The following is a 14,185-nucleotide window of genomic DNA, read 5'->3' as shown; positions in this document are numbered from 1 at the left end:
TGACACACAGTGGCTGGATGGGATACCCTGGCTGAGCCAGCTCAGCCCTAAGAGTCACATGTGGCCAGGTCTCCTGCATCACCTCTGCTCCTCCTGCTTGGTGACCAGACTAAGGGAAACTGCCATCGCTTTGCTCCCATGATACAGCTCACCCCCGACAGAATGCACAGCCTGCTGCCCTCCCTCCCTGCCTCCGTCCTTTCTCCCCTACCTTCCTCTACCCCCTTCTCTCCTTCCCTGCCTCTCACCCTTCCTTCTTTCCTTTCTACTTTAACTCTATCCCTTTCCTCCTCTTCTCCCTCCCTCCACCTACCTTCCTTCCCTCTTTCCTCTCATCCTTCCTTCCTACCTCCCTACTTATCTCTTTTCCTTTCTTCTTTCCTTCCTTTCATCTTTCCTTCTTCCTCTCCTTTTTTACTTCCTTCCTATTTCTCTTCCTCTCCCTTCATTTCTTCCTTCCTACCTCTTTCTGTTCCTTCCTCTATTTTTCCTTCTTCCTTTCCTTATTTAATTCCTGCATTTCCCATTTCTTCCTTCCTACCTTTGTTCCTTTCTCCCTTCTTCCTTCCTTCTTCACTTTAATTCTCTCTCTTCCCACTCTGGGATGATGTTTTATCGGATAGAGAGACACCACAGCACTAAAGTTTCCCTCAGTGTAGTGGGGACCAGGCTTGAACCCGGTTTGCACACATTACAAAGCAGCACACTATGCATGTGACCTATTTCACACAAACACACAGACTTTGAGGGCACAAATTGCTGACGCAAAGGCAGCCACTCTTGTGATTCCTACCACCAGAGCTGACAGTACTGTTCTGGAATGCCATGCAGATGGCGTCACAGGGGATGATTTCTTTTGAGTTTGGCTTCTTTCACTCCCTTGTGGAACAACCATGGGATGCGTCCACCTCTTAGCAAGTGACTCATGCCTTTGGCTGCTGGGTGGGCAGGCGTCCACCATGTAGATGGGCCCCACCTGGCACCCTGGGACTTGGAATATGGGGGGTGGGAGGGAGCAGTGGGAGCTAGACCTGCAGTGTCTTCTGGCTGATGGAGCTTCCCTCCACCCAGGAGTCCCCATGTACCTTTCTAAAATTAAAAAAGAAATTGTTTAACTTTATTTGATAAGACAGAAAGAAGTTGAGAGGGAAGGGGGATAGGGAGGGAGAGAGACAGAGAGACACCTACAAACCAGCTTCACCACTCATGAAGCTTCTCCCTCCCTGCAGGTGGGGAGCGGAGGCTTGAACCCAGGTCCATGAGCATGATAACGTGTGTGCTCACCTGGGTGCACCACCACCTGGCTCTGGTTATTTTGTCTGAAGTTGGCCAGAGTCCCTTCCAGCTATTTGTCAGGAAGGTCCTGTTGATACTGTCATGTCATTCTTCTCCTTTCATTCCTTCCGAGGTCCCTGGGACTCTTACAGTGAAGTCGAGTCTTAAGATCCTGTTGATACTGTCATGTCATTCTTCTGCTTTCATTCCTTCTGAGGTCCCTGTGACTTTTACAGTGAAGTCGAGTCTTACAGAGACCCCTGGGTCCCCTGGTCTAGCCCTGCTCCCCCCACCTCATCCACCCCAGAAAATATGCACAGCCTCCTCCTCTGGTGTCTGTGGGGCTTAAAGGCAGCATGGGCATACCTGCCCTGTTCCCCACAGGTTGCTGTGTGTGTGTGTGCATGGTGCCTGGGTTGTGTCCCCACTGGGGTCAGCTGGCCAGCTCACCTAGCCCCCATCCCCAGCTCCCAACTGGCACATGGTTGTTCAAAAAAAAAAAAAGAAAAGAAAAAGAAAAAGAAAAAAAAAGAAAGAAGGAGAGGAAGAAGGAAAGGAAGGGAAATGAATGGGAGCCCAAGGAGGTGGGGCTGCTCCAAATGGGAACAGCAGAGCCTGCTGGTGTATAGCTCCAGGGGGGGAGGCAGGGCCCCCTACATCCCATCCTGAAGGCCCCCCCCCCCGGGCTCAGCCCCAAGCCCATGTAGCAGAGGCTGCTGAGGAAGTAAGCTGAGATGTCAGAAGCTAGTGGAGCACTTTCTGGAGCCATAAACCCACTCAGAAGCAGGAAGACATTCCACAGTTGGTTTTGTGCATGAGTGCATGTGCTTTTTTGCAGCTGTAAAGACCTAGGCCAGTGTGGTGAGCTCGGGGAAGGGAAAGAGAAGAGAGGGGTGGGGGTGGCCGCCAAGGCAGGGCAGAAAGGGTTGTACATGTGCTATGGGTATTAAGGAGGAAGGGGGTACTGGAGGGGCTGCCCCCAAATGGAAGACAGGTGGTTGGGCTCAAGACAGGCGATGAGTACCCTGAAAACCTTGAGCCACCTCCAAAGTGCAGAGAGGAGGTGGGGAAGGGTGATGGCCTCTGGTGGCTCCTGTCTGAGAACTGGTTGTCTGGAGGCAGAGCAGCTGGCCCAGGGGACTGGGATGGCATCCAGCCTGCACAGGGACTGGAATGACCCTTGGTCATTTCAGGGGAAGTGACTGTCCTGGGGAGCTGGGCAAGAGGGAGAGATAGGGAGACTGGGCTGGCTGCTTTGGCGGCTGTTGCTGACTGTGTAGGCAGGGATCTGGGGGGGCGGGTTCCAGGTTAGGAGATGACATAGCCTAGGTAGAGTGATGTCCCCTTCCTTCCTGCCAGCCCCTGGAGGCTGTGGATGCTGCCATTCCAGCACCTCCCACACACCTGCTGGTAGGTGGGCCATCAAACCAGATCTCAAGGCCTCCTGGACGCCACATGCAGGGACCCCCTCACTGAGCTTGCCGTGCCCCTTATTTGTGTCCCAGTTTTTGTCCCTACAAAACCTCATCTCACAGTGGGGGGATCCCTGCCGTTTGCCCTCTCGTCACCATGTGCGTCTTGAAAAGCACTTACGCTCAAACATGTGCTCAGCCTGGCTGTGTGTGGGCCTGGGGCCAAATGCTTTTCCTCCTCTGCCCTCTTGGGCCTTGCTGGCAGATGGGGGTGAGGGTGTCATTGCTCAATCCATTTTACAGGGGGCAAGACCAAGTCCCAGGAGGAGGGAGGATGGCTTCCAGCCCAGGGCCTTTGGGGAGCCTGTCCTTCCCTCTCAGGCCTTAAACCCAGGCATCTCCTCCTCTCCCCACCAGGGGGCATTGTTCAAAAAGGACCTTGCGGTGGGGGAGGGGGGCACAGTACAGGGACAGGAAACTGACCAGGTTCCCCACCTCCTCCTGGCTGAGCAGCAGGCTGGTTTTATAGAGGTGCTGAAATGCCTGGAATGCCCCCCCCCAGCACCCCCTCCCGGTCAGCTGTTTGTCTGCTCTGCCCAGCCTGGGCCCAAGCAGCTGCTTTGTTGTGCCCTCCCAGTTCTGGACACTCAGCCCAAAGTTCTGGGTCACCCTGGAGCTCGGTAGAGCAGGTAGGGCACCCAGGCCTGCCACCTTGCATCACCTCCCCTAACCATCAGAGGGGAGAGTGAGATCAAGAGGGGACTGAGCTCCTGGGGGCCTGGGGCAGGGGGCAGGGTGAGCAGACACAGGTCAGGGGGTTCCATAGGGCAGAAGACCCTACCATGTGGCCTTCGAGGCTTCTACTGTTCCCCCTGAAGCTGTCCCCATGAGCCAGGTCCCTGTGACATCCAGGACACCAGCCAGATCACAGCTCCTGCTAGTCTCATTGTCTTTATTTTATTTTAAAAATTTATTTATTTTTTTTTTATTCCCACGCTGAGGCTTGGTGACAGCACTATGAATCCACTGGTCCTGGCCAGCCTTTCCCCTTTTTATCTTCTTTCTTTTTCTTTTCCCTTTCCCTTTCCTTCCCTTCCCCTTCCTTCCTTCCTTCCTTCCTTTTCTTCTTTTAGTTTCTTCTTCTTATTACATAGGATAGATAGAAATTGAGATGGGAGGGGGAGTTAAAAGCAGAGGGCAACAGAGAGACACCTGCAGACCAGCTTCACTGCTTGTGAAGCTTCCCTCCTGCAGGTGGGGAGCGGGGGCTCAAATACAGGTGTGTGCACAGTCTTATTATCCGATGGAGGCCTGTACCACTTTTCAATCTGTCGAAGTGTGTGGCCTTATCTCCTAGGGCTCTATGTCCTAGCTGGTATACCATAGCTGGTATGTCCCACTCCTTGTCCAAGGTTTTGGGGTGACAGAACCTCTTGCTTTCAGACACTGAGACCTGGAGTGACTCAAACACCTCTGGGCTCCCCCACTTGAACATGGAGCAGTGGCCTGGTAGATGGCAGGGAAAGAAGATCAAGACGCCTATTTTGTGGCCTTCCATCCACCACCCTGACACACCTCAGTCCCCTGCAGACTATGATGGGGAGCTTGGGGTGTAGTTGATCCCTAGTGGGGCCTCTTTGGGTTTGATGCTGGGAAGGAGAACTTGAACGGACCAAGTGTCAGTCCAACATTTGAAATGTCAGCATGGGTCCATCAGGGAGGTGTGGGGGAGCACCCAGTTCAGATTTGGGGTTATGAAACCAAAGGCTTCTCACCCCACCCTGGTTCTGTTACAGGACCTCAGCTCCTTAGTCCCAACCTCCTACCTACCTACTCTCTCCATTTCATCTTGCTGTCCTGTGGCCTGGCCCCCAGGTGAGAGCAGTCAGCCCCTTATTGGGAAGAAGGAAGATGAGTGAGAACTTGAGGTGCCATGAGGCCCTCTCAGGCAGGAGTCCTGCTGCTGGTTCCATGGTACAAGGTGACCCTGGCCCGCCAGTTCTGGGTTCGGAGCTGATGATGGAGAGATAGGGGCTCTTTTCAGAGAGCTTGACGCCAGCTCAGAAGTGATCTCTTCCTCTCTGCCACCTGTGAATATTATCAAGACAGAGGAGGAAAGTACAGCTGGGCACAGGCAGAAAACATTGGCATCTGTCCCCAGCTGGGCAGGGGCTCATGGGAGGGCTCACTGGTGCCCCTGAGGTACAGGCCATCATCACCCATTAGAGCCTAGTCTTCTGATAGGTCTCTTCCAAGCTGAGCAGGCAGATCCTTGGTTTTCCTTTAAGATGTGAGAACTCTGTCATCAGGGGACCCAGGTCCCTAGGACAGGTAAGACAGTGTAGACAGCTGGCAGGGTGACCTGTGGAGTCAGTGTAAGATTCCACAGTCCTGCTCACAGGCAGCATGGAGCCTGCTCTCTGTCCCTGCAACCACTGGTGGTGGCATTTCTGACTTGCTGCTTAACAGAAGAGTGAGAGGCCATTGGAGGCTCAGTCTGATGAGACTCTGGGAGGTGGGGGAGGTGGCCAAGTGCCCATCTGGGAGGTGGAAGGAGGAATGGCCGGTCCCAGCCAGGGTTCCAGGCTCTGGGGCTTTCTGCTGCTGTCCCATGTGCTTCCAGAAGACAGATCCAAAGATAACATTGTGAAGACATCAAATCCAGCAGTCTAAGGGCAGTCCCTCTGGTCAGGGCCATGCCAGTGTGCTGGTCACTTGCTGGGCATATTGGGCTCTTGCGCCGCAGGCTCAGCTGGGGCCACACAGTCGGACTCAAGGGCATTTTGAAGCCACCACTTCTTTGCCAGGTACAGCCCCTCACAGCCACAGTCCACCAGGCCATCAGAGAACCTATCTGCTGTGCTTTCATCCCTGCCCTCCTCAAATTCTGGCTGTCATCCTCTGTGTCCCAAAGCCTCCCCTAAAAGCCCTGGCCACCTTGGCCTGAGCAGTGGTCCCAGTCCCCTGTGTCAGTCAAGCAGGCAGCTGTAGTAGACAGAGGGTGGTGTGGAGCCGGGCAGGCCTGGATTCACACACCTGCAGACAGTTATAAACCCTGGGGGTGGTAGACTTGTGCCCTGCTGAGCCTAGAGTCTCGGGGTGTTTGTGTCGGGCGGCCAAAGGGTCCCTCCCTAGGGAAACCGTTAGTCACCCTGTGCCTGGCTGGCTGTGGCGCCAGACATGCTAGGAGAAAGAAGCTGGACTGTGCCAGGGTGTGCAGGACTAGAGGGGAGGGGAGCACCATCTGTGGTGTGCATGGCAGGGCGGTGAGTATGAGCAAGTTGCATCCCTGAGCCTGTGTCATGTGCCCATCTGTGAATGTGTGTCCATGTTCACACATGCCTGTGTGTGTGTCTGTGCCTGCAGGTGCATTAGTGGGCTGTGTGCACACACTTGTAAACAAGTGTGCTTGTGAGCCCAAGTGCGAGAGTACATGAAGATTCAGATAACAGGTACTAACTATCAAGCCTGTACTTCAGCATGGCAAACCCCAGGGGGCAGTGTGGATCTGGGTTCGAGTCTTGATTCCACAGAAGGTCCCAGAGGTCCCAAGGGAAGACTATAAAGAAGACCTGGCTCCCCAAGGGTCCTGAGAAGGACCAATAGTCAATGGCCTTGGGGGAAGCTGAGGGTGTCACTCCCTGGGCCTCAGTCTCTCCAACTATCAAATGGGAAAATGTGCATGTCTCAGCACAGAAAGCTCAGTGCAGGTCATGGGCACTCTGTTTTTACTGTTATTTCTGTCCTTCCTGAGGACCATTCCTAAGGATGGTCATACACAGGACCGAACTTCCCCAGGGGGTGGTGGTGGCAGTGGTGGATAAAACTTAATTGCCCAAGGAAGCCACTGAAGGAATTCTTTCAGGCAGGGCCTTCTTGGGGGGAAGGGAGGGAGAGCGCTCCCTAGGGGCTTCCCAGGGCCTGCACTGTCTTCAGAACAGAGGAGGGAAGTGGGGGAGACAGAATAGCTCAGGGTACCGTGTCCCCCAGCATTTGGAGGTGCTTCTATGTTCCAGGGGCACCCAGTGTGCCTGGGGTTGAGCACCCAGTCTTGTGGGTGGTCACTCCGAAAGCCTGGGGTCTGTCTGGCTCTGGGGTCTGCACACTGACTCAGCAGGAACACGGGCTGCCCAGCTGGCCCAGTCCCTGCCAGGCCACAGTGCCCTGCCAAGCTGGTGCTGAGCATCTGCAGAGAGCTCCCCACTCCTCCCCCACAGCCTGCCTGGTCCTGGTCAGTGGTTGTCCCTTCCTGCTGTGGATCTTCTGCTGGGGCGCTTCTGCCCCTTCCTGCTGGGGAGATTTCTGTCCCCTACTCTGCCCCTGCCTCCTGCAGTGCTGTTTCCTTGCCCCCCACCTCGGTCTTTGCATCTGTGAGACGGAGCTGCAATGGGGCCTCTGCGAACTTCCCAGACTTCTCTCGGGTGTGAGAGTCTGGAGCCCTTCTGGAGGCAGAAATGGAACAGGTTGAGGACAGGGCACCGCCCAGCTCCTCTGTGACCCCAGGCACCTGGCTTCTCCAATGTGGGGTCCAGAGTTCCCTAGTCCCACCCGCCTGCCTGGGGAGGTGGCCCGCGGTGGGAGCAGGCAGCAGGCAGCTGGGCTGGCCTGGCGGGGCTCCAGAGGCACGGAGCGGGTTAAAGTGTGCGCCAGGCGGCCGCGGCGGGCGGGGTAGCAGCCTGGTGGGAAGTGCGAGTTCCTCCCTGTCTGCCTGACAGCTATAAAGGCAGCTGCGAGGAGAAGCCGCCACTGGGCTGCGAGCCTCCCCGGGAAGCCCCTCTCAGGGTTCTCTTTGAAGTGTAGCAGGGAGGCCACAGAGGGCAGAAGGAGAAGTCAGAGAGGCTCAGTCTCCCCAGGACCTGCATACCTGGTGTCACCTGGCTGCAGCAGAGGCCCTTTGGCTCAGGACAACCTGCTGACGCCTGACAGGTAGGTCACCCCCAATGCTGCCTTCTCTTGTCCCTGCTGGCTGGACACCATGCTGGGCTCCCAGGGCCTGAGGGTGAGGATAGAGTCTGGGAGATGTTATGTAACAGTGGAAGGGCCGGTGGGGAGGGGGTCGCATGCTGAGCCTTAGAGGTTGGTCCCAGTCTCCCAGCTTCAAGCCTGGAGCTACTCTGCACTGCAAGCTTCTCCACTGGCTGGTGGCTGTGTCTGGCCCCTGGGGAGGGATGGATCCCGGAGCCAGACCTGGCCAGGAGCCAGCACGTCTGGGAGCCTTAATGCAAACCAGGTGTGAGGCCCTCAGCACCTGTCCTCAGCCCACAGGCGGGAGCTGGGCACCCACTAGCCAGTAGGACATTGAAGGGGCTCTGAGGCTGGGGTTGCTGGGGAGGAGCAGCCTGTGAGGTGAGGTCTCAAGGCTTCCAAACTCCAGGGAGCTCGGCTGCCTTTCCAGGGTGGAGATTTTTTTTTTTTCTAGGGGAGCTCCCTTGCAGGTGCCAGAGCTGCCAGGAAACACTGGCTTATTGGAGGGAAAGAGACTTTTTGGGGTTGCCTTTTTTTTTTTTTTTTTTTTTTGAGAAGGGGTATTGTTCACATCACCTTTCTTGAGAATCAGCAGGCAGTAGGACAAGTTTTCGGTTGTTTTAGGGCTTGGGAGTGTGGGGTGGGTGGTCAGTCACTTTGCTGTGTGGCCTTGGGCAAGTGGGCTTCCCTCTCTGGGTTCCAGGTTACAGGGTGGGTGGGTAGGTATATCCAATACCCTTCTTCTCCACATCACTGGCAAGTGACACAAGGGCCTGAGAAAAATCTGCACAGAGGCCCCTTTTCTGCTTATATAGAGGGTGGGGTCCATGTACAGGAAGCAGATGGAGGAGCTGGGGGGCCACTAGGCTCCCCTTAGTTTGACCCTAGGCATGGAGGTCAAGGGATGTTTTGTCCTGGGGCTGTCAAGATGGGAGAAGCCAGCCCAGTGACCTCATGCCCATGCTCCAGGAGCACAAGCTATGTCCCCCTTTCATCTTCTCCATGGAGGGAGGGGACTCCATTGTCCAGCTGTCCCTTACCCAGGTCCCCTGTATTGTGGGGAGTCTCTCCCATGTGATTCTGAGTCCTGACTGGGTAGAAATACCAAGGTGCCCTTGCCCTCAGTACCTTGTCTGCAGTACAGCTGGACCTGTCACTGGACACTGGTGAGGAAGAGGAGCCGCAGCAACCATGGCCCTGCTTCCTAGGATGGACAGCAGGCAGCGGCCTCTGCACTGGACATGGCTTCTGCTGGCCATGGCCCTTGCGGCTGGGGGCATGGCATCCAGCGGGGCCACGGTGAGTGGAAGGATGCTCCCTCATTTTACCTAGGAGTTGTGAGGTTTGGCTGGTGCACACACCCTGGGTACCACCCAGGGCTGCCGTTGATCCCAGGAAGGCAGTCAGACCCTTGCTCATGTGGCAGGACAGGGGACAATCCTCTGAGTTCACATTGTGCAGAACCCAAATCAGGCCCCAAGTGAAGCAGGAGGAGCATGAAGAAGCTTAGATCTCAGCTTTCAGAATATTCCAGATCTCAGTGCCCAGGAGCACTAAGTCTCTGCGGGTTCCCTCTGAGATTGCCCCAAAGATCTGACCCCAGGACCAGGGCACCAGCAGTTGCCCATCCACCAATCCTCTCCCCACCCCTGGAATCCTGGCACTGTCCTACCATGGTGGCCATGCAGAGTCCTCTGACTGAGGATTGGGAGCAGTGGGTAGGAAACTGGGCTCCTCCCCAAGCACAAGAGACCCAGCACACATGGGCCTGGGGGGGGGGCTGCCCTGCTGGTCCTTGTCCTATCCTTAGTTGGCCTCTCACCCAGGACAACAGCCCCACTTCCAACAGCCTGGAGGGCTCGGATGCCACCGCCTATTGGTGGGGGGAGTGGACCAAGTGGACGGCCTGCTCCCGTAGCTGTGGGGCTGGGGTCACATCTCAGGAACGTCACTGCCTGCAGCAGAGGTAGGTACATGCCATTAGCTGGGAGGAGAGCAGGATAGCTGGTGCAGGAGAGGGGGGTCAGAGAGTATGGCTGCTGGTCAGAGTGACCAGAAGCTGGAAGCTGTACCAGCCGGGTGGGCCCCTCTGTCTTGTCCCTGGGTCTTGTTTTTGGGGATGTGGCTCCACATAGGACCCTGGGATAGTGGCTATGGGCCACTCATGCTCTAGGGGACCTGGGGTCAGCCATTTCTAAGGCTCTGTAAAGGAGGACTGGAACCCATCTTGTCCTTCCCTTCTGAAGTCATGAGTGGAATAATTGTGGGGAGGAGGAGAACATGTGGGGTTTATTGCTGGGCAAATCTGAGTTCAAATCTTGCTTCTGCCCTCCCCCTCTCCAGCTGTGTGACCTTGGGTCAGCCCCTTAACCTCTCTGAGCACCAGTTTCCTTCTCTGTGGTGTGGAGCTCATGTCTGTGCCCAGTCAGCACTTCTGAGAACATCTGAGACAGTGGGTGACAGTGGTGTGTTCTTTGGTGCAGACCCATCAACACGTGGTTGATGTTGACACTGATTATTAATGTGAATTCTGCATCTTGAGACCTGTGTGTGTATGGGTGGGTGGAGGGATACAGGAGTGAGTCACCCACGAATCGGCCTCCCCCCATGAATGCACAGCTAGGAGGCAGGTTCTTCTGGGGGTGTGGAGTGAGAAGGAACCTTGGGCAAAGGAATTGAAGGGTGGAGGAGTGGGGGGATGGGCTGAGCCCAGAGCAGCTCAGAGTCTTGCCTCTCTCCAGGAGGACTTCAGTCTCTGGGACAGGGAACAGGACCTGCGTGGGCACATCCAAACGGTATCAGCTATGCAGCCTTCAGGTGAGGCCTCCCACCGGGACCATGACCCAGCCCTTCCTAGGTGTCTTTGAGACATCTTCCTGGTGGCCCAGGTCCTCTGGACACTCTGTCTGGAGCCTGCCAGCTTCCATCTGGTTGAAGGGAAGGATGCAAGTGACCCTGACCGAGATGCCCCCTCCTGCTGTTGGCTCACAGCCCCTCTCTGCAGGCTCAGGCTAATGGACAAGTACTGGCTTCTGCTGGTGAGCTGGGAGGGTAGCTTCAGGGCTTGGGGTTCCTGGTTGCAGCCCCTTTATGCTCAGGACAAACCCTGCCCCGACAGTCAGTAGTGTCCTCTGGTGCCCAGCCCCACTGCCCACAGCCTCCTGCGTCTCCACAGGATGTGTATTGGCTTTGGCTCAGCCTCTGGGCATCTGTCACCTCAGCCTCAGCCAGTCTGAAGCTGAACTCCAGGGCATGAGGCAGAGAACTGGCCAGCTGTTTTGGGATCGAGGCTTCTCTGTCCTTGTGTCCCTGTGTCCTTAGTGCATATGTGCAGGGGTGTGGGAGCTCCAGCTCCTGTGTTGACATCACTCATCTGCTGCCCTCTTGGTAGCTGGTGAGCTCCAGAGGGAAATCACCCTAGTTTGGGTTCCAGCTCCCCTGGACTCGCTGAATCCACACACAGGCTTACCCTCTGCCTGGGGGTCTCTGCTGTGTGGCCTAGACTATCGTGGCTCAGAGCACTGTGTCTCTGCCTCCACAGACACATGGCCATCTTCTGCTGAGGAAGCGAGGGTGGGAGGTGGTGGGTGGGGAGCAGTGGGGTGCTTCCAGGGCACCACAGGCCCAGCACACACACGGGCCTATGTTGCAGGGCTGGCCGTCCAGTGTCCTTGCTGCTTCCAGGGTGTGAGGGAGGGATGTTCAAGCACCAGAGGCCCCTCTTGTCCTGCCTGCTGCCACTTCCTGCTCAGACAGCACAGAAAGGCCTTTGTGGGCCACTCTTCCCAGAGCCCCGCTCTGACTCTTATTTCCCAGGAGTGTCCGGCCAACGGCAGGAGCTTCCGCGAGGAGCAGTGCATCTCCTTCAACTCGCATGTTTACAATGGGCGCACGCATCAGTGGAAGCCCCTCTACCCTGGTACCCAATCATTCCCCATTCCACATAATAGCAAAGTACCCCCAAAGCTCCAGAAGGACCCAGCCCGGATGGGTCACCCTCCAGGGAACCACTGCTTAGGGAGGTGGGAGACTGAGGCCCAGAACAGAAGGCCTGGCAGCAAGCTAGCCACAGTGTAAATGAATTGGCTTCTCTCAGTCCCAGGATGGGGGTTGGCTCTGTTAAGGGGGGCTGGCCTCCCAATCTTGAAGAGTTGCAGCTGAAATTTATGGGGTCTGGGCTGGATGGAGCTACTACTTCTTGGGTCCTTTCTGCCACCAAGATCCCAGGCAAACCACTGGCATAGCTAAGGTCTCAGTTTTATTTTTTTAATATTTAAAAAATATTTATTTATTTATTCATTCCCTTTTGTTGCCCTGTTAAAGCCTCCATTTACCCTTTGTGCAATGAAGAAGAATTCAGTCTCAGTGGGAGGAGAGGGAAGTCCCCAGGCTCTGCTCCCCACTGAGACCCGTTGTGCCCTCCCTCAGATGACTACGTGCACATCTCCAGCAAGCCATGTGACCTGCACTGTACCACCCTGGACGGCCAGCGGCAGCTGATGGTCCCGGCCCGTGATGGGACGTCTTGCAAACTCACCGACCTGCGAGGGGTTTGCGTGTCTGGAAAATGTGAGGTTGTTAACCATTGTAGCAAAAGTACACTGGTCACATTGCACTGCCCGCCCGCCCCGGCAGGCGGCCCCCTCACCCCACCCCGGGGGGAGGGGGGGCCTGGCCTCGGCACCTCCAGCAGCCCTCTCCGCCTCCCTTCCTGCAGCCCATCGGCTGTGACGGGGTGCTCTTCTCCACCCACACGCTGGACAAGTGTGGTGTCTGCCAGGGCGACGGGAGCAGCTGCACCCATGTGACCGGCAATTACCGGAAGGGCAATGCCCACCTGGGTAAGGGCACCGGCCCCAAGAACCACCTTGAAGTTTACTTCTCTCCTAGGAGCCCCAGCTGGGAGCTGGGAGCAGCTCTGTGGAGGTCCCACTGGACCCCAGGTGCTTCACTGCTCTCGGCCTGGAGGGTCAGTTCACAGGAAGTACCAATGACACTCTTACAAAGGATAAACTGAGAGGGGCTGGGTGGTAGCACACCCAGTAGAGTGCACATGTTAAGTCAGCAAGGACCTGAGTTCAAGATCTTGATCTTCACGAGCAGTGAAGCAGTGCTACAGGCATCTCTCTCCCTCTTCCCTCTTAATTTCTCTCTGTGTCTATGTAAGATAATAAATAAATAAGATAAAGTATATATTCAAAGGGGAAACTGAGGCAGACATCTCCTCCCCACAACCCATGACTACTATGAGATTGGAGCCTCTCTGGGTATGTGGATGCTGGGACCTGCTCTCAGAACTGAGTTCAGAGGATGGAGGGCTAGGATGGCTCTGGGGGTCCCATCCTCAGGGGATGCTCAGCATGTGGGGGTAACAAGGGGGTCCGTGGACACAAAAATCATCTTAGCTAAGTACCAGGAACTCACTCTGCAAGGGGCACTAGCTCTTCAAGGCCCACAATGCAGACTCAGGCAGGAGCTGCAGTGAAGAAGCAGAAACAGGCAGAGAGAAAGAGGTTGAGCAGTAAGTTCAAGGCCACACAGCAGGAAAGAGCAGCACAGGCTCTGAACCCAGGTATCAGGATCCCCTAGTCTCTGGTCCCCACACCATAGCAGCAAATATATGCTGAGGGCTTGCAATGTGGAGAGCCAATTAGCAGTCTCATATGCTCATTTATAACCTAGAAATTAAAGTAATTAACTAGTATTTAAATTAAAATTTTTTGTTGTTGTTGAGCTGTGGCCACAGGCATGTGCAATTTCACTGCTCCTAGGCTGCTTTTTTTTTTATTCATTCATATAGTCAGACAGACAAACAGACAGACAGACAGATACCAGAGCACCAGATTGTCCTACCCCCCCCCCACTCCTCCTAGCGCCCTAACACCAAATGGAGTCCAGGTTCTGACTTGAGCCAGGAGCACAGCAACACATGTGCTCAACCTGGTGAATTAGCTTTCTAGTCCCTAAACGAATGATATTTAGGCCAAGTTATTTTCATCATAAACTCTCATGCCTGAGACTCTGAGGTGCCAGGTGCAGTCCTCAGTGCCACTATAAGCTAGAGATGAACAGAGCTCTCATTAAGAAAATAATTATAATAAAATAACTTCAAGGCAATGCTGAAGCAAGATGAACTTTGTAATAATGACAGCGACAGTGTGTTGAGTACCAGGCTCTTTGCTCTGCAGAGGCTTCCCAGAGTGACCTAGAGTGGTAGTTGTTATCCCCTAGAAGATGGGGAAACTGAGGCTCAGGGCTACAGCTATCTGCTCAGGGCCACTCTGGTGATGCTTGGCAGAGTAGTCCTCAAGTCTGTCTGTTTGGGCTGAGCAGTTTTGAGGTCTTTGTAGCCCTCAAGAGAGGCTGAGTCAGTATTGGCTAACTTCACCCAGAGAAAGCTCCATGGCACAGGGGTGAGCCTGGGCTGGGCCTGAGTGGTGGAGTGGCTCTCAGATGCACAGGAATTCTGCAGGGCCTGGGACTTGCTGTGGACCTGGGGACAGCTGTTGGCGACGGGCTAGCCCTGAGATAGC

General features: G+C 55.4%; 1 protein-coding gene across 7 annotated transcripts in view; it reads left to right on the top strand.

Moving 5' to 3' along the window:
• The first annotated feature begins 7,425 nt into the window (after positions 1-7,425).
• ADAMTSL2 (ADAMTS like 2) overlaps positions 7,426-14,185 on the top strand; it is a 32,228-nt gene continuing 25,468 nt past the window's right edge. For 2 of the 7 annotated variants that reach the window (XM_060199351.1, XM_016187409.2), the window contains exons 1-7: positions 7,426-7,613; positions 8,778-8,951; positions 9,479-9,618; positions 10,394-10,469; positions 11,469-11,571; positions 12,081-12,226; positions 12,370-12,493. In XM_060199351.1, coding sequence (XP_060055334.1) covers positions 8,844-8,951; positions 9,479-9,618; positions 10,394-10,469; positions 11,469-11,571; positions 12,081-12,226; positions 12,370-12,493 — 697 coding nt within the window. In that variant the 5' untranslated portion in view covers positions 7,426-7,613; positions 8,778-8,843. Of the gene's footprint in view, positions 7,614-8,777; positions 8,952-9,478; positions 9,619-10,393; positions 10,470-10,589; positions 10,691-11,468; positions 11,572-12,080; positions 12,227-12,369; positions 12,494-14,185 lie in introns of those variants that run through there. The other 5 variants (XM_007521437.3, XM_060199350.1, XM_060199352.1 and 2 more) reach the window with 5 other exon arrangements.

The sequence above is a fragment of the Erinaceus europaeus genome, chromosome 10 (assembly GCF_950295315.1).
Source record: "Erinaceus europaeus chromosome 10, mEriEur2.1, whole genome shotgun sequence".
Classification (NCBI taxonomy): Eukaryota; Metazoa; Chordata; class Mammalia; order Eulipotyphla; family Erinaceidae; genus Erinaceus; species Erinaceus europaeus.
Note: the sequence above shows the minus strand (reverse complement) of the source record. Positions and strands in the feature narration are given on the sequence as shown.